Source organism: Cyprinus carpio, chromosome B9 (genome assembly GCF_018340385.1).
Source record: "Cyprinus carpio isolate SPL01 chromosome B9, ASM1834038v1, whole genome shotgun sequence".
Taxonomy (NCBI): domain Eukaryota; kingdom Metazoa; phylum Chordata; class Actinopteri; order Cypriniformes; family Cyprinidae; genus Cyprinus; species Cyprinus carpio.
The window spans coordinates 28,850,485-28,871,022 of record NC_056605.1 but is presented as its reverse complement, the minus strand read 5'-3'; the positions used below and the strand labels follow the sequence as shown (position 1 = coordinate 28,871,022).

General features: G+C 34.1%; 2 protein-coding genes across 2 annotated transcripts; one reads left to right on the top strand and one right to left on the bottom strand.

Annotated features, from left to right (window-relative positions):
* Nucleotides 1-2,035: 2,035 nt before the first annotated feature.
* Nucleotides 2,036-6,639, top strand: LOC122138532 (kelch-like protein 23). The gene is made up of 4 exons (XM_042731826.1): nt 2,036-2,489; nt 3,715-4,932; nt 5,917-6,069; nt 6,234-6,639. Exons 2-4 carry the CDS (start codon nt 3,720-3,722, stop codon nt 6,542-6,544), a joined length of 1,677 nt encoding a protein of 558 aa, XP_042587760.1. The 5' UTR covers nt 2,036-2,489; nt 3,715-3,719; the 3' UTR covers nt 6,545-6,639.
* Nucleotides 6,640-7,770: 1,131 nt separating this feature from the next.
* On the bottom strand, nt 7,771-10,785 carry LOC122138533 (rRNA N6-adenosine-methyltransferase METTL5). Its single transcript, XM_042731828.1, has 7 exons — nt 10,406-10,785; nt 9,337-9,451; nt 9,068-9,249; nt 8,828-8,910; nt 8,687-8,738; nt 8,030-8,079; nt 7,771-7,888 (listed from the first exon to the last, which is right to left on the bottom strand). The coding sequence occupies exons 1-7, from the start codon at nt 10,503-10,505 to the stop codon at nt 7,847-7,849; spliced, it is 624 nt and encodes a 207-aa protein (XP_042587762.1). The 5' UTR covers nt 10,506-10,785; the 3' UTR covers nt 7,771-7,846.
* Between the last annotated feature and the right edge of the window lie 9,753 nt (nt 10,786-20,538).

Genomic DNA, 20,538 nt, shown 5'->3' with positions numbered 1-20,538 from the left:
TAGGGTCACAAGGAGCTGCATGGTCTGCAAGTCTTGAGCCACAGGTGGGGAAACAAGGTTCACACATAGATTAAGAAGTCATTTTGATTGAATTTCTCTTCATTTGAAAAGAATATATATATATATATATATATATATATATATATATATATATATATATATATATTTATATATATATATATATATATATATATACACATACATACATACATACATACATATTCACACACACACATATATATGTATATGTATAATGTATGTGTGTGTCTGTATAATACACACACTCTCTCTAGCTCCTTTTCATTCCCAAAGATATTTTTTTGTGTATTGGATTGTATTTTATATATATATATATATATATATATATATATATATATATACACACATACAGTACAGACCAAAAGTTTGGAAACATTACTATTTTTAATGTTTTTGAAAGAAGTTTCTTCTGCTCATCAAGCCTGCATTTATTTGATCAAAAAATACAGAAAAAACAGTAATATTGTGACATATTATTACAACTTAAAATAATAGTTTTCTATTTGAATATACTTTAAAAAAATTATTTATTCCTGTGATGCAAAGCTGAATTTTCAGCATCATTACTCCAGCCTTCAGTGTCACATGTAACATCCAGTCTATCACATGATCATTTAGAAATCATTCTAATATTCTGACTTATTATGAGTGTTGGAAACAGTTCTGCTGTCTAATATATTTGATGAATAAAAGGTTAAAAAGAACAGCATTTATTCAAAATAAAAAAATTCTAATAATATATATTCTAATAATATATTTTCTTTACTATCACTAATAAAAGTATTGATTTTATTTAAAAAAAAAAAGAAAGAAAGAAAAAAAAAATTACTGACCCCAAATTACTGACCAGTAGTGTATATTATTACAAAATATTTATGTTTTAAAAACATAGCTTCTTTTACTTTTTATTCATCAAAGTATCCTAAAAAAAGTATCACATGTTCTGAAAAAATATTAAGCAGCAGAACTGTTTCCACACTTTGATAATGAATCATCATATTAGAATGATTTCTAAAAGATCATGTGATAATGATCCTAAAAATTCAGCTTTGCATCACAGAAATAAATGATAATTTAAAGTATAATAAATTTAAAAAACAATTATTTTAAATTGTAATAATGTATCACAATATTAAATTTTTTTTTCTGTATTTTTGATCAAATAAATGCAGGCTTGATGAGCAGAAGAAACTTCTTTCAAAAAACATTAAAAATAGTAATGTTTCCAAACTTTTGGTCTGTACTGTGTATATATATATATATATATATATATATATATATATATATATATACACACACACACACACACACACACACACACACACACACACACACACACACACACACATGCATGCATACTTGGTGCATTGCTTCCCTTTACACAGTCAGCTAGTTATACATGATGGACACTTCGTGCTTATAATCAGATGACAAAAATTTAAACCGCGTCTGTATTACATACACTTTCAAAACACTCTTTAGTGTCATAGTTTCATGATCTTGACCACAAGGCTTGCATGTAAAATTAAACTGTTACCTTTCAGATGGCATAAATGCATCCAAACAACCTTTCCATAACATCAGAATACCGTTCGTGTAACATTCCCAGAATGTTTCTGAAAGGTGTATCTGATAAGAACTTATATGGAGCATTTTATATTGTTTATTTTTAGAATTTATTTCTTTTATGACCTTAAACTAGTGTTCCAAGAGCGTTCCAGGAACCAAACATTGTTACTGTAGTAAGTTAGCAAACATTGCAGCCTGGGATTAATATGTTTGTTTATCTTGAGATTTCAGAATGCATTCCATTTAAATACTAGAATTGTTAGCACTTAAACATTATTATTTTAAAGTCACTTCACCGAAACACGCTTTAAAATCGCCTCAGTCAAACAGGAAAAGGCGCTCGCTTCATCGACTGACCCTCGCACTGTTTCGATGGAAACCCTGAGTTATTTATGTATTTTACTGTACCCTGTGGACTTAATGGTTAAGCTATAAACAAACGCTCTTGCCTTCAGAAAACGGTGAAGCGTTTAGAAGGGAGTAATTCTTGGTGTTCGGCCGCCGTTGGTACAGTCTCCCTCAAGCGTTATTATTCAACGGCTTCAGGATTATACGGTCAACACTGCCGTGACAACTGAAACGTGAAAACTGGTATTATGTCTCAGTTGATTGAAAAATCAAAATTGCAGATTTTTGACCATGTATTTCTGAAGATGGGATGCTTGTTTGGTCACATGGCTGAAGGACGCGGCTGTGTTGAATCAGTAACATTAGTGGCGAGGCTCCTGATTCACACAGATACCAAAACAGGAGCTCGACTTCCTCTAGACTAGAGACTGACACTAAATACAGGGGCCTCATGTCTGATCTGACCGAGCACAAGGCACACTGCTGGGGATAAAACTTCTCCAGCGAAGAAAGGACGAGTGTCAATCAGTCAGGTAAGCTTGTTTTTGTAGGGGCTAGTTGTCACAAACGCTATTACTGTTTGAGGCAGAAGTTAAAATGCGTTAATCTTTGTTTTCATCATTAGCAGAGTTATTGTGGGTTGGTTGCAAAAACGGAGTTCAAAACAGGGTTATTATAGTTTATTTAAACAATAAAAAAATAAAATAAATAAAATGGTTAAAAATATAAACTGAAATTAAATATATATTTAAAAACGTATTTTTACTTTCACTTTATGTACTAAAATAACTAAAACTGAAATACAGAAAAACTAAAAAAAAAAAAAAAAAAACTATATAGACGTATATTAAAAACAACAGTAAATTGAGATTTTTTTTATGAAAATGAAAACAAAAAAAAAAAAAACTAATTCAAAGTATTTACTATTTAACTTTAATGTTATCTCAGTATGCTAAATAACACTGGTTCCAAATTGTCATGTGAATTTTGCGCTCAATGTTAAAATTTATAAATATATTTTTGTAAAACCTGTTGACCCAGTAAAAACACACTAGTATATGTTCAGACAAGAGTCAACTAATGAAGTTTGAGATTGAGAAGAGGCTAAAATGGAAAGAAGTTACAAGTCATAAATGTCATATCAGGGGGCAAGATCTGAGATTCGTCAAGTTTTAGACAATTGAATGATTACTGTAAAAAAATTACTTTGCCAAAACAATTTCATATTTTGTATGCTACCATTTAGATTTCACATTTGTCCCTTTTTTGGTTGTGTGACATAGTTTTACTGTTTACATTTTGCTAAAAACGCCTAAAAAGTGTAATGCCCGGTATGACAACATAACAGCTAGTCAACATTTCTGAAAATATTCAACCAGGTTTGTGTCTATACAGAAAGTTGCCTTCAAAAATAAATTCTGAGAAATATTTACTAAAATGAACATGATATAAAAATGTGCCTAAAATATGAATTTTGTTTTAACCGCATCTGGCTTTGTTGCGTTTATCTGTAGAACATTTACAATAGTGAAACTTTCATTTACATATAATCCGTTATATCATACATGTATCATATATAATAATATATTATTGTCATGGACAATAATCCTAGAACTGAGCGTAACTAGAAATATTTATTTTCTAATGTTTGTTTACTAAATTCCTACAATTTTAATTAAGTTTAATGGGGGAACATTTAGTAATGAGTTAATTTTGTTAGGACACTTGAAAACTCATTTAAAAATCTTCTCTTTCCAGCTGCAATGTCAGGAAAAGCTCAAAGCGGTTACTCCTACGAGTTCTGCGATGCCTCTCACTCCTCCGAGGTGCTGGAAGCTCTTCATGAGTTTCACAGCAGCGGTCTGTTCACGGACGTCACCCTGCAGTCTTCATCCGGACAGCTCTTCCACTGCCACAAGGCTGTGCTATCAGCCCGCAGCTCCTATTTCAAGGTAATGTTCACCTTAGACATGAGAGAACGTTTGGACGACACCATCAACCTGCCTTGCATAAACAGAGAGATTCTGGGTGCTTTGGTGAGCTACATCTACACTTCAAAGATCAGCATAACCCAGAACAACGTCCAAAGTCTCCTGGAAGCCGCAGACCTGTTGCAGTTCATCTCGCTCAAGAAAGCCTGCGAGAGCTTCTTGATTCGTCTGCTGGACGTCGATAACTGCCTCGGGATGCACTCGTTCGCCGAGCTTCACGTGTGCTCTGATTTGCAGCGCGAGGCTTTGAGGATCATACTGAGTCGCTTTGAAGAACTCACACTTCAGGAGGAGTTCCTAGAGGTGGATTTCCAAAAGCTACGGATGATATTAGCTACAGAAAACCACAGTGTGTGGAAAGAAGCAACTTTATTGGACGCGGTGGTCAAATGGGTCGCCCATGACACGGCTCCTCGAATAGACCACCTTCAGGAGCTTCTCAACTGCATCCATCTCGACGTGGATGATGCTTACCTCAAAACTGCTTTGGATCTTCGCAGACACTGCTCTGAAAACAAACTGCGATCTTCAATTCTCGCCTCCTTAAAGCCGAGCAAAGGTTTCTCACAGTGCTGCAAAAAACTAACGTGCAGCTTGTATGTCATTGGTGGATATTACTGGCATCCGTTGTGTGAAGTCCACACGTGGGACCCTGTTTCCGACACATGGGTTCAGGGCAAAGACATGCCTGATTTTGAAAGAGAGAGTTATAGCGTGGCACTTCTAGGCCCTGATATCTACGTGACTGGAGGATACAGGACACAGACTGTGGATGCTTTAGACACTGTGTGGATTTATAACACTGACTCGGATGAATGGACAGACGGATGTCCCATGATCACAGCCAGATACTACCACTGCTCCGTGGCTCTACGTGGATGCATATACGCCATTGGTGGATATACGGCAGGAGCTCCTACGCAAGAAACTGAATTCTATGATCCCTTGAAGAAGAGATGGTTTCCTGTGGCTGATATGATACAAGGTAGTAGAATTTCAGTTTATTTACTCATAGCTGTTGCACCCACCCACCCTTTAGGGAATAAAAAAAAAAAAAAATGAAAAAAAAAAACCTTCGGTTAGGAGGCATCTACAAAATCTACCAGATCCAAGATTAATGGCAACGTTACAACATTTAATTTTACACAAATGTACAAAAGTACAAGACTGCTTACTTAAATGCGGTCCTGTCATTTGCAATTGCATTAATCGTTTAACACTAAATATAATATTAACATAAAAATAGCCTTTTAAATTTCTGGCAAATATTTTGACATGTACATTAAATGTTTGGAGTTTTTTTTTTTTTTAAGAAATTAATGCTTTTATTCAGGATGCATTAAACTGATGAAAAGTGACGATAAAGACATTTACAATGTTTCGAAAAAATGCTGTTCTTTTAAACTTTCTAATTTTATTCCTGTTTTGTAATATTCTATTAAACTTTCTATTTAAACTTTAAACTTTCTAGTTCTATTCCTATTTTGTAATATTCTATTAAACCTTCTATTTAAACTTTAAACTTTCTATTCATCATTCCTGAAAAAAAAGTATCACGTTTTCCACACAAATATAAAGCAGTGTGGAAACTGTTTTTGTCATTGATAAATAATAATAACAGATGTTTCTTGAGCAGCAAATAAGTATATTAGAATGATTTCTGAAGGATCATGTGACACTAAAGACTGAAGTAATGATGCTGAAAATTCAGCGCTGTATCACAAAAATAAATTACATTTTAAAAATGTATTCAAATAGAAAACAGTTCTATTAAATTTTAATATTTCACAATATTTGTTTTTTTTACAAAATTTTTGATCAAATAAATGTAGCCTTGGTGAGCATAAGAGACCTCTTTCAAAAACAAAAAAATTATATGACATTTATATGAATTTATATTACATAAAATCTTTCAAATATCAAAGATCTGTTGATGGAAGTTCATCATCTTTCTGTTTTGACTCTAAAGGTGTGGGAAATGCAACTGCTTGCGTGGTGAAAGACAGAGTCTATGTAACCGGAGGGCATTATGGGTACAGAGGAACCTGCACTTACGAGAAGATTCAGACTTACCGGCCAGATATCAATGAGTGGAGCATCACAACGATGTGTCCACATCCCGGTGAGCCATCTACATTTTGTATTAGATAAGCTAAACAGTTCAGATCTTTAGGCTACAACCACCATAGGCTGGTTGCTGCCTTCTACATCAGCAACAGAAAAGAGCCTATCTGGATTTAATCATCTCTTATCATTTGATAACTCATCAAGACTCTTTACTTTCAGAGTATGGCCTTTGCTCGGTGTCCTTGAACAACAAGCTTTATCTGGTCGGAGGTCAGACCACCATCATAGACTGCTATGATCCCGAGCGAGATGAGTGGAGACAGATGTGTGCGATGAAGGAGAGAAGGATGGAGTGCGGATCAGCCGTTATAAACGGGTGCATCTATGTAGCAGGTGGGTATTCATACTCTAAAGGGACGTATCTGCAGAGTATAGAGAGGTACGACCCCGAGATGGACTGCTGGGAGATTGTGGGAAACCTCCCATCAGCTGCACGCTCACACGGCTGTGTTTGTGTGTTCAGCGTGTGAAATCAGTCTGTGGAGCCACTTCCAGTGAGGTCTAAAAGTCTGAGACCACTTTTATTAATTTAAACATGAAATGAGAGCAAATGTTTTAAAGTGAATAGGCAATACTTCAGGATTCCTATGTATTTTCCATTTAAAAATTCCATACTTTTCCAGTATGGATTTTTCCACACTATTCCAGATTTTTTCGTGTTTTTCCAAACCATAATTAACATCTGATAAATGAATTTAAAAAGCAGCTTTTAACACGTTTACTATGCATGTATGCTATTATTTTGCCAAATAATAGAGGGAATATTGTAGCCATGTACACATTTGATTATTTTAACACACAATCACACTGACTGCAAACCTGTGGAATATTTCAAATTCATATTATACGTTAAAATAAATACAAAAAAGTAATAGTATCACTAAATAATGTCACTGATTACTTCATTAAATGTAAAAAAATAAGATTGTCTTTAAAATATTATGGTCAGAGATTACATAAGAAATGTATGAGAAAATATTTTCAAAATGATAGCAGAATATGCTATCCAGTATAATAATGTTTGCATCAATTTATCACTCCATTCACATCCTCACTCCATAATGTAAATGCAAATTTGTTACATGACTCTTTGTATTGATGGTTAGATGTTTGTCCACTGAAGCATCTCAAATGATGCTGGAGAACATGGGCATCAGGTTTTGCTCAAAAAGGGAGACAAACCAATAGGAATTCTTCATTTTCAGTTCAATTCATCACTTGTATCCTGAAAATGTCAGACTTTTGGACCCCACTGTTCTACTGGTGAGTGTAATGTCGAAAAATTTTTTATTTGTTTAAAACATGTCACTGATAATGTGTGTGAGACACAGTTTGTATGTTATCTGTGCTGGAAGATAAAGGGCTGTTTCTAAATATACACTGAACAGCACAATAGATTACAGCACTTCAGTATTTGCACAGAATCTGTTTTGGTGTTTTAAATCAAGAAATGTATTTATTCCTTAATATATTATTTATATTTATTTGGATGATTTTGTATTTGTAAGACAGTTGTGAACCCAGGATTTTACTATAAACGTGTGATGTGTAATTGATTTTTAGTTAGTGATGTTTTATTAACTGTGTATGCTGCCAAAAATGTGAAAAGCACAGATTTAAATAAAGTTCCAACAAGCATGTTTGTAAATCCTACATAGACTCTTTTGTGGTATCCACCAAAAAATGATGCAGTATGGTCATTTCTAAAATTTATTTTTTATAACAGTCTATAACTAAAATTTTGCAAAGCAACAAGATTTCCTTTTTGCCGTTTATGTTGGAGTAAATCGAATGAAGTCCACTTGAATATCAACCTAATATAATAAGATAGAAGAAAAAAAAAAACATGTTACTAGTTTGTCTTTGTAAAGTCTGAGAAAATGTGTCTACATGTGTTCAGTGCAATATTTTTGTGGCAATTTACTTATAGGATTTCTAGCAAAACATTCACTTACCGACTTCTTTTTGTGGAACTTATAAGATGCTGGCAGGTCATATCTGAGCTCTGTGAAGGGATGACACCAGATGAGGATAAATAACATCATATTATAACGTGCTATAAAGCTTATTACAACTTACAAGGTTCTGCATAAGATTCTTTATACTCTTGTTGTTCAGACAAAACTTTAACAAAAAAAAAAAAAAAAAAAGTTTTTTGTAATGTTTTTGAAATCTTTTAAGCTCATAGAAGCTGCAAATATTTCATAAAATGATACAGTAAAACAGAAATATAGTAAAATAGTATAACAGTTTAAAATAGCTGCATTCTATGTGAATATTTAAAAACAAAAGTCATTTATTTCTGTGAAGTTTTTTAGCATCATTACTCCAGTCTTCAGTGTTACATGATCTTCAGAAATTATTCTAATGATTTGCAGCTCAGGAAACATTAATTATTATCAATGCAGGAAACAGTTTTTGTGGAAACTTTTTTTTTTCAGGATTCTCTGATCAATAAAAAATCAAAAGAACATTTGTTTTGAAATAGAAAACTTTTAACATTATAAAGGTCTTTATTGTTACTTTTGACTAATTTAAAATGTGTCTTTTTTAATATTTCTTTCCCAATCATTTGGACTATAGTGTATGTTTATAGATTCGCTAAATATTACCTGCAATGACTTCCATTTTCACTTTCCAATCATTTGCTTTCTTCTGAATGTGCTGCATGCAAATGCAATTCAATTGTAAGTTTTTCTTATGAATATAGCTGAAATGTAGCTGTGAAATTACAACGTAATATGGCAACTTACATCTCGTGTTGAGGTCTTGTGAAGGGAATACACTGCTGTGCTTGCCATGGAAATCGCTGTCTGTAGGAACTGCATGTCAATGCCTAAAGTGTAAGATATGTATATATATATATATAGTAACATAAATCAAGATGTTGAAATATTGAAAACCTGTTTGACAACAGGTATTATTTTGGCAGTTTTGCAAATGCATTAGATTATGTCAACATCACTGCTTGCTGACTTTAAGATGACACTTACCCTGGTTGTGCTTCGTGCCAAATGGCGGGTTCATGATGACCGTGTCAAACTTCTTGGCATAAGAGGATCCAATAGAGCAAACATCACACTGGACCATGTCAATGTTTGACAGTTCAAAATCCTCAACATTTCCTTTGAATATGTCCAATGCGTCTTCATCAATGTCAAATCCGACACACAGCTTAAGAGGAAAGATTGCAGTTATGCAGATATATTTGAAAAACTAGAGTAATTCTAGGCCACGGCTGGAAGGATGGAGTTGGTCTTACCCAGCATCAAGCACTGCAGCTCCTATAGACAGAACCCCACATCCACAGCCCAAGTCTGCAACTAGTTTATTCTGTATGTCGTCAAATGTGTTGTGGATGGTGTACAACATACAGCCTACAGTGAGTGAGAACACAGAACAACTGGATGGTGTCTTATGCCATAATGAATTATGTTAAAACAAAAAGGGCACTCAAATGTTAAAATTATAAATAAAATATCCATACACACTTTCTAAAATGTATAATGCCTACTGTTTTTAAAGTAGCATGTGCACAGCAGCTACAGTCAACCTGTTTGTGCCACAAAATAAAAATATAAAGATGAAAACGTTTTCTCTCAAAAATCTACTCTATATCTCATAATCTTGAGTTCATTTCAGAATTGTGAGTTTACAACAATTCTGACTTTATTTTGCACAATTGCAAGTTAAATATATAAATATAAATTGTGAGCTTTAAAGGCGAAATTGTGAGGGAAAAAAAGTCTAAATTTTGATTAGAAAAAGTTAGAATTGTTAGATGTTAAATCAAAATTGTGAGATTTAAGCTCAACTGTAGGAAATTTCAACTGTCAGAATTGTTATAATTTCGCAATTATGCAGGGGAAAAACGTGTGAATTATGAGATAAACACGCAACTATGAGACAAAAAGTCAGAATTGCAAGGTTTTTTTTATTCAATATTGTGAGATATAAATTCGGAACAGTGAGAAATAAAGTCTGAATTGAGAGATAAAAAGTTACAATTACATTTTTTTTAAATTCTGTGGCAGAAACAGGCTTCCAGTTGTAATTTTGCATGAAACAGTTACTTTTCTATTGTTACCACAATTTTATGTAAACTGTTTTAAAACAATTTAAACCTCTTAAAAAAAATGAGCAAAGAAAAATATAGTTACTGATCATTTGTCACACTACAAACGAAGCATCAAGACAAGCGTGGTGCATTGTGGGATACAGTAACCTACCATACGAATACAGAACATTTGCATACTGCGCACATCCAGAAATTCGCACACACATCTGACATTAATTAAGAGTATCATAATTAATGACTGTATAATGCTCACCCGCTATATGCGGACTGGTGGGGTACTGCTCCAGGAGTATTTTGGGCTCCTCAAATCCATCCACCTGTTGAAGGCAGCTTTCTAGCTCTTTGAGCTTCATATCTACATCAGATGATCACTGAATCCTGCTCCTATCAGTCTGTGTTTCTAGGTCATACTAATGTTAATAGACGAGAAACGTCGACTGATTCTCTCTTAACCGAAACGCCGAATGATCATAATTTCACGACAGACCTTGAGACTTCTGGCGATATAGTGACTTTCTTCAAGTAGAATATTTACGTTGGATCAAAACATGTAGTGCACTTGCATGTGTTTTCTGTTTCTTCTTCTACTTCTACTTCTGCGAGCTGATGTCTTCAGTTGAGAGTGTTAGCGCCATCTGCTGGCTGATGATCTGGGCGTCAATGTTCAGTTATAATCATAGCGCCACTCTGCAGGCAACAGGATGTCATGCTTTACACTAACTTAAACCAAAGAGTATAGAAGCTTCTATACTCTTTGCTTAAACATACCAGCTGTTTGCAGCTTTCATTTTTTACATATTTTTAAAAATAGGGCTAGTAAAAAAAAAAAACCTTGTTGTTGCTACTAACCATTCCTGAAATGACTCCTTATTCCCTTTTGGAATATACTAAAACCTAGCCTACTAATACAAATATCAGCAACAAATTCTGCAATGCTTTGTGCTGTTAGCTGGGTTGTGTGAATTTAAAACACTGCATCCTTATAAAATTACAGAAACTGGACTCAGTTACGAATTATATCAACATATTTCGAGTTGACATCCTCATGTGAACGGCTTTTTACCCTTAAAATATCCTATTCATGCAAATGTCTTATCATGTCTTACCAGGTGTCTGAGCTTAACCACAGCATATTTCATTTTTTTTTCTTTTTTTTAAACAAAACCTTACAAAAATCAGGAAATTATATATGAATAAAAAATAATTCAGATTAATAGATTTTCAATATAATTTAAAGAATAGAATTTAATAACACTTTTACACACCTTCTTTCGTGTCATGTAAAGTTAAAAGTGTAACTTCATTTTGAATGTCTGTTTGACCTGTGAAGGAGGAACCCAAGATGCCTCACTTCTCTGTAATTTCTCCTGTTTTGTCAGAGACATGGTGACATTCGTGAAATCATGTCATTGCCCGACCCAGAGCAGACTGATTTCTCAACAGACGTTAATGTACAAGCATGAGAAAACGTTTTTCTGAAGGAACTTTATTTGCACCTGTGAAGCAGAATCAACACACAATCATTTGCCTTTTTATTATTTAAAGGGGTCATATGATGCAATTTCAAGTTTTCCCTTCTCTTTGGAGTGTTACAAGCTCTTGGTGAATACAGAAGATCTGTAAATTTGCAAAGACTAAAGTCTCAAATCCAGAGAGATATTCTTTATAAAAGTTAAAGGGTTAGTTCACCCAAAAATGAAAATTCTGTCATTAATTACTCACCCTCATGTCGTTTCAAACCCGTAAGACCTTTGTTCATCTTCCGAACACAAATTAAGATATTTTTGTTTAAGTCTGAGAGCTGTCTGACCCTCCATAGACAGCAATACAACTGAAATGTTCCCAAGTCCAGAAACGTAGCAAGGAGGTCTGTAAAATATCAGGGGTTCATCACATGGATTATTTTACAGACCTCCTTGCTACGTTTCTGGACTTGGGAACATTTCAGTTGTATTGCTGTCTATAGAGGGTCAGACAGCTCTCAGACTCCATCAAAAATATCTTAATTTGTGTTCTGAAGATGAACTCAGGTCTTCACTGTAAACCCTAATAAGTTCACAGAACTCAAAAAATATTTTGTAACAGATTACACAAAAACATTTAAGTAATGTTTTTAAATGTTTTAAGTTTACATAAAATAAAAATTACAAATTACATTTCCAGTTGCCTTAAATTATCTTCTACTCTTCACCACGGTAACACTACAAAACTAAAATAACAGAAACATATGTAAATCCTAACATAACACAACATTTAAGTACTAACTTATGTTTCTCAGTGTGTATGTTATTCTTGTGTAAAAACACACAAAATAGCACCTAACTTCTACATTTATTTTCATGGTTGGCTGATGCAATGCATTCATTATTATTTGAGTGAAATTAACTTTCATTTTTTAATTAATTTCACTCTTCGGTTTTACAGTGTTCTGTCAGGACAGAATTCTCATTTTTGGGTGAACTATCCCTTTAAGACTCACCACGCCCTCCTAAAATGGCTCATTTTAACCCGCCCCCACATCTATGTCATGATGTGGGAAGATTTGCATAACGCCGCCCAAATGTTCATGCTAAGAAAGAAGGCGTAACTTTGATTCTCGCTGTTGCCGCTGGCGCCAAGTTGTGGAGACGCTGTTTCGTTGTGAAAATGAAAATACTTTGTTTGGCCTTCCAAAAAAGGACACGACTAGAAATCAGTGGTTAAGTTGTATTTACAACACTGTTCCAGAACAGTTCAACCCAAATATTCAAATGTGTGCAACTCTTTTTATGGAGGACTGTTTCCTGATCCTGGGAGAGAAGACTACAATGCCGGCTGTTCTGACTCACAGTCTGTAAGTATGCTTTCACATGTAAAGTATTTGCCACTGATGATTCAAACGCGAGTTTTGAGCAGTGAATAGCAGTGCTTGTTGTTTGTCATTTCTCCGATTAAAAATGCAGACATGGTTTTATGTTTACGTGGTGCAATGCAACGCAACGCGTAAAAACACAGTATGATTTATACTTCTGCGTCGGACCTGCGCCGTAGCCTTTACACCGTAGGCTATGCGTCAATTTTCAATTATACTTCTGCATCATTGTCACGTCGACATGCAGTACACGTGCAAACAGCTAGTCTGCAGTGTCCATGTGCATGTTGCCAGTGTAACCCGCAGTACCACGACAAAAGCCAAAGAAGTGGCTCGAGAAGCATTATAGCCGTGACGGCGGCAAATAAATATCAAATCATAAAATCATTATTTAAAACTACAAAAAGGAGATAACAACGGAACAAGAGAAGATGTAATTCTTTCAATCTCCACAAGGACTTGTACCACGGCAGATCAACATTGTTGGTTGCAGACAACAAGTGATGTATAATGCATGATAAGACACTTGTTCTTTGCTTTGTTTTATTTTATATAAGAAGGCGTAACATTTAAAATATATTAAAGTGCACATAAACACACACAAAACTCAAGTACATGCGGAGGGAGGGGTTCTAGAAGACCAATCGGAGTGCTTGCAATCCGCGTAGAATTAATACGCTGTTAAGGCTGATTTATATGGCAAGCCCAAAAGTTCAGAATTATGCTACAGATTAATCAAGTTTACATATAAAACGCAGTTTTTGACTGTGTTTAAGTCGGTAATAGCGCAGTTTTTTACTGTTTACGTGCATTTTTTACGCCGTCTGCTATCAGGACGGCATAAAAAAATTAAAACTGTAAAAAAAATGCTGTATTTAATGGCGTTTTAGTGTTTGTAAAAAGCGCTGCTTCTAAGCGTTCAGCTTGCCACAGGACGCCATAAAAAAACACTGTTCTGATTGCACAGAAGTACAAGTTATTCACGCCGTTTTTCTTGTAGTATAATGAGCCACACCTGCTGATTTCCACAGCAAGTAATATTGAACTGTTCTCACCCAATCAATGATGAACAGAACCAGATCAGACTAATTTACCACAGATCATTTAAGTGGAAGGAGTGCCTGTGAACTTATCGGAAATTAACTTTTTGTATATTTTCATCTCTACAAACATTGAACATAGGCCGATTCCACGTCTTTATCATACTTTAATGTAATTGTTAATTACATGGACAGCATTTTAGCATACCAGCCCCTAGTTTATATATTTACTACCCAAATACCTTTTATGTATATAAATTATTGCTGGTTCATAATATTCAATTAGCTTTGAGTAATTTAATTTCCAATACAAGAAATCATTAGGGATGTAACAATTAATGGCGTGTGACGATTCAAATTTAAGCGCCACCTGCTGGCAGATTATACAATCTAATTTAAATTAAAAACTGCTCATGTTGCATGTGTGCAGCATCTTTGTTTGGATCATGATTAAAATGCAGTGGTTGCCTCTAATTTTAAATGGAAAGAGCACAGACAAAGCCTTATTTTGTTTATATAAAGAAATTCATTTTATTTGTGTTATTTATTTGATTTGGGGCTTGTTTTAAAATTTCAATTAAGTTTTGTTATTTACATTTACATTCTATTAAAATTTTGTCATTTAGCAGACGTTTTTATCCAAAGCTACTTACAAATGAGGACAAAAGAAGCAATCAAAACCAACAAATAAGCAATAATATGCAAGTGCTATATTAGTATATTATAATAATTATATTTTAATTTCACAAAGAAATGTACAGCATTTTGTCCAAGCAATAATAAAAGGACACATTTAATTCATAATTTGTTTTAAATATCATTTTGTTAAAAAAAAAAAAAGTGAATCGAATCGAATCATGAAATCAAAATTTGAATCGAATCGAATCATGAGTTGAGTGAATCGTTACATCCCTAGAATTCATACATGATAACGGAAGTCAGAGAGTGTGTAAAAGCTGTGCAGCTACTGAAGTTGGAGGCAATGGTCCTTAGCCTTTTTGTTATAGAGTGTTTGACCCCTATACCGCTACGACCGCTGGTTCGATTCCCGCTTCAAACAGATTCTGGTATACGGGGAGCTTATTTGCTGTTTAACAAAAAAAATATACAGTGACGCATTGCTTCCACACGTATTATTTTTTTCCGTTCACGTCATAATAACGAGATGTTATGATGTTAAAACGTCATATTTTCTCGTAATAACGAGATGTTACGTCGTTAAAACGACATAATTATCTCCTTAAAATGACATTTATTTCTCTTAATAACAACATGTCATAAAAACAATATGATTTTCCCATTATAGATTACATAATGTGAGTGAGCTAAGTGATTGTCCGCGCTGCTGTCACCGCAGTCCTGACATAAACGAACATCTGCACGCTGCTCAAATTATAAAAATACACTGTTTTAAATGTATTGTAATATTTTTACTGTAGAATCATGTTTATTAGGATTAATCTCCAATCTTACTACAATATGCTATCCGATAACTGCACTCAGACACAGAGGATATGACTTGTTTAAGATGATCAGATCAAACCAGTTATTTTTTTTACAATACCGAATTTGGGCTAGGAATATTTCTTTATTTGAGTGACTCAAGTTTGATTTAACAACAAATCTAAATACAAACAACAAGACATAAAGAGAAATGACAATTTGATTTTATTATTATTATCATTATTATTATTATTGTTTTTATTATTATTATTATTATTATTATTTCGTTCTGTCTGAAGAACGGAAAAACGAAAATTATGCTAGATAAAAAAATGAGCTTATGCATTTGTGCATGAGCGGCCCTGAAATGCCACTTTTCAACTCAGCCTGTCTTTACTGTCTGTCCCATCAAGCAGAATAAGAGTTTATCTGATGTACCGCTCTGCAAATTAGTCACAACATTTCTTCATATTGTTTGGCTGTTGTGGCTATATTTCTTGTAAATGTACATCTCATATAAAGAGCAACACTGCACTTCTCAGGTCGGCAGTGATCCCTTGCATTGTGCATTGTGGTAACAGAGAAAAGAAATATAGGCCTAAATGTCTGATCTATTTTATGTATTTCAACTATAACAACAACAACAAAAAAAGCTGCAAATTGCTTTTGTAAAATAACAGGATGCGCTTTCTGCCGCACCTTGTTATGCATAGACAGCTTAAAGGGTCTACTTAAAGGTGCAATGTGTAATATTTACGACAATCGATTTACAGAAATGCAATATAATATACATAACTATGTTTTCAGAGGTGTATAAAGACCTTACTTAATGACCCGTATTGTTTTATTACCTTAGATTGAGCAATATCTTTCTACATACACCGCGGTTCCCTTTACATGGAAGTCGCCACCATGTTTGTACAGTAGCCCTAAACAGACAAACTGCTCTACATAGCGCATTTCGTCACTTTGTTGTTCTTGCGAATAAAACACTGACACAGTGATGAACATGTACATTAAAATTCGCAATAACATTGATTTATTGAATAATTAAGTAAATATAATTCCTTGATTTACCTTTATAAAGAAATCTCATTGCTCTCTGCTGTCTTTACCAATGACATCTTTACCGATGACATCTATACCTGTGTTGGCCACCGTAGCTTCTCTAAAGGGAGGGGTGAGCGGGGGACTGAGCCGCTGGTTGCAGTTCGCAACCTTACCGCTAGATGCCACTAAAATCTACACCTTTAAAACATTTGAAAACAAATTTGTTTTTATTTAATTTATATCCAAAAAGAGGTACTGTACAGTCTTTACCATCTGAGCTCCTTATCTGCATTGTCCTCGCCGCATACCCACGCTCAGCGCAGCCTATTCATTACAAAGCCTGGAATTTACCCCAGGCCCAAAAGAAGATCTGATGCGACACGCGGCTCGATTCAGGTAAAGATGGTAACCTATGATCAATAATATATCATTATCAGACTAAAATAGGCCTAATGCCCCACGCATGTGAAAAAAATATTAATGGTCCGTGTACTTTTTCGTTCATTCATTATTCTATTTCGGAATGAAAGATGAAATTTAAAAAAGGGTGCAGCTTTTTTTTTTTTTAAAGAAAAAAAGCAGAAATGGCTGTATTTTGTTTTCCAAATGTATTGTTGTCATCAAATAATAGTAGGCTATTAGAAAATTGGACGAAAAAAAAGAAAAAAAAAAAGGTCAGTGTGGTCTGTGTATGTTTCGATCATTTCATTTCTTATTTAGAATGCAATAACAAGAAATGGAAAAATGGCTCGTTTATCCGTTTAGTTTAACAAAGGGAAAATGAGATTTTGGCTCGATTTCTCATTTTTTCGTTTGAGGTTTACAAATTGGTTTGGCTTCAATATTTCATTCGTACTTGTGGGCGGTACTGAAACACTCCTCTCATCTGATTGGTCGAATTGCTCCGCCTTCAGCACGGTCTTTTCATTCTTCAGAAACATGCTAGCAACATGCTAATCATGCTAGAAAACATGGTAGCAACATGCTAGTCATAGTAAAAAACATGCTAGCAACATGCAAATCATGCTTTTTTACCAACAATGCTAGCCCAGCATGTTAATTGGCAAATAAATATCAAAGCATAAAATCTCTGTGCGGGTGTGAGAAAACGAACAAAAAGGAGACAACAACGGAACAAGAGAAGATGTAATTCTTTCAATCTCCACAGGACTTGTCCACGGCAGATCAACATGTTTTTGGTCGCGGACAACAAGTGATGTATAATGCTATGTAGTATATAAGAAATGATAAGACACTTGTTTTTTGCTTTGTTTATTTTATATAAGAAAGGTGTGGAACATTAAAATATATAAAAGTGCACATAAACACACACAAAACTCAAGTACATGCGGAGGGAGGGGTTCTAGGAGACCAATACAGCGCTTGCAATACGCGCGTAGAATTAATACGCTGTTAAGGCTGATTTATATGGCAAGCCCAAAAGTTCAGAATTATGCTACAGATTAATCAAGTTTACATATAAAACTCAGTTTTTGACTGTTTTTAAGTCGGTAATAGCGCAGTTTTTTACTGTTTACGTGCATTTTTTACGCCGTCTGTATCAGGGACGGCATAAAAAAAAATTAGCGTAAACTGTAAAAAAAATGCTGTATTTAATGGCGTTTTAGTGTTTGTAAAAAGCGCTGCTTCTAAGCGTTCAGCTTGCCACAGGACGCCATAAAAAACACTGTTCTGATTGCACAAAAGTACAAGTTATTCACGCCGTTTTTCTTGTAGTATAATGAGCCACACCTGCTGATTTCCACAGCAAGTAATATTGAACTGTTCTCACCCAATCAATGATGAACAGAACCAGGATCAGACTAATTTACCACAGATCATTTAAGTGGAAGAAGTGCCTGTGAACTTATCTGAAATAACTTTTTGTATATTTCATCTCTACAAACATTGAACATAGGCCGATTCCACGTCTTTATCATACTTTAATGTTAATTGTGAATTAACATGGTACAGATTTTAGCTACCCGACCTAGTTTATATATATTTACTACCCCAATACCTTTTTATAATAAATTATTGCTGGTTCATAATATTCAATTAGCTTTGTGGTAATTTAATTCCAATACAATACAAAATCATTAGGGACTGTAACAATTAATGGCGTGTGACGATTCAAATTTAAGCGCCACCTGCTGGCAGATTATACAATCTAATTTAAATTAAAAACTGCTCGATGTTGCATGTGTTGCAGCATCTTTGTTATGGATCATGATTAAAAATGCAGTGGTGCCTCTAAATTTTTAAATGGAAAGAGCACAGACAAAGCCTTATTTTGTTTATATAAAGAAATTCATTTTATTTGTGTTATTTATTTGATTTGGGGCTTGTTTTAAAATTTCAATTAAGTTTTGTTATTTTACATTTACATTCTATTAAATTTTGTCATTCGCAGACGTTTTTATCCATCCAAAGCTACTTACAAATGAGGACAAAAGAAGCAATCCAAAACCAACAAAATAAGCAATAATATGCAAGTGCTATATTAGTATATTATAATAATTATATTTTAATTTCACAAAGAAATGTACAGCATTTTGTCCAAGCAATAATAAAAGGACACATTTATTCATAATTGTTTTAAATATCAATTTTGTTAAAAAAAAAAAAAAGTGAATCGAATCGAATCATAAATCAAAATTTGAATCGAATCGAATCATGAGTTGATGTGAATCGTACATCCCTAGAATTCATACATGGATAACGGAAGTCAGAGAGTGTGTAAAAGCTGTGCAGCTACAGAAAGTTGGACGGCAATGGTCCTTAGCTTTTTTTGTTATAGAGCGGCGTGAGTGTTGACCCCCTATACGCTACGACCGCTAGTTCGAGGTCCCACTTTCAAACAGATTCTGGTATACGCAGGCCAGGATCCCTTATTTGCTGTTTACAAAAAAAAATATACAACAGTGATGCATTGCTCCACACGTATTATTTTTTTTTCCGTTCACGTCATAATAACGAGATGTTATGATGTTAAACGTCATATTTTCTCGTAATAACGAGATGTTACGTCGTTTAAAAAGACATAATCTCCTCCTTAAACATGACATTTATTTCTCTTAATGACAACATGTCATAAAAACAATATGATTTTGCCATTATAGATTACCTAATGTGAGTGAGCTAAGTGATTGTCCGCGCGCTGCTGTCACCGCAGTCCTGACATAAACGAACATCTGCACGCTGCTCAAATTATAAAAATACACTGTTTTAAATGTATTGTAATATTTTTTACTGTAGACTCATGTGTTTTATTAGGATTAATCTCCAATCTTACTACAATATGCTATCCGATAACTGCACTCAGACACCAGAGGATATGACTTGTTTAGCGGGGATGATCAGATCAAACCCAGTTATTTTTTTTTACAATACCCGAAATTTGGGCTAGGATATTTCTTTATTTGAGTGACTCAAGTTTGATTTAACAACAAATCTAAATACAAACAACAAGACATAAAGAGAAATGACAATTTTATTTTATTATTATTATCATTATTATTATTATTATTATTATCATCATCACTATTATTATTATTTCGTTCTGTCTGAAGAACGGAAAAATGAAAATTATGCTAGATAAAAAATGAGCTTATGCATTTGTGCGTGAGCGGCCCTGAAATGCCACTTTTCAACTCAGCCTGTCTTTACTGTCTGTCCCATCAAGCAGAATAAGAGTTCATCTGAGTGTACACCGAAATGCTCTGCAAATTAGTCACAACAGCCGCGATTTCTTCATATTTGTTTGGCTGTTGTGGCTATATTTTCTTGCAAATGTACATCTCATATAAAGAGCAACACTGCACTTTCTCGGGTCGGCAGTGATCCTTGCATTGTGCATTGTGGTAACAGAGAAAAGAAATATAGGCCTAAATGTCTGATCTATTTTTATGTATTTCAACTATAACAACAACAACAAAAAAAGCTGCAAATTGCTTTTGTAAAATAACAGGATGCGCTTTCTGCCGCACCTTGTTTTATGCA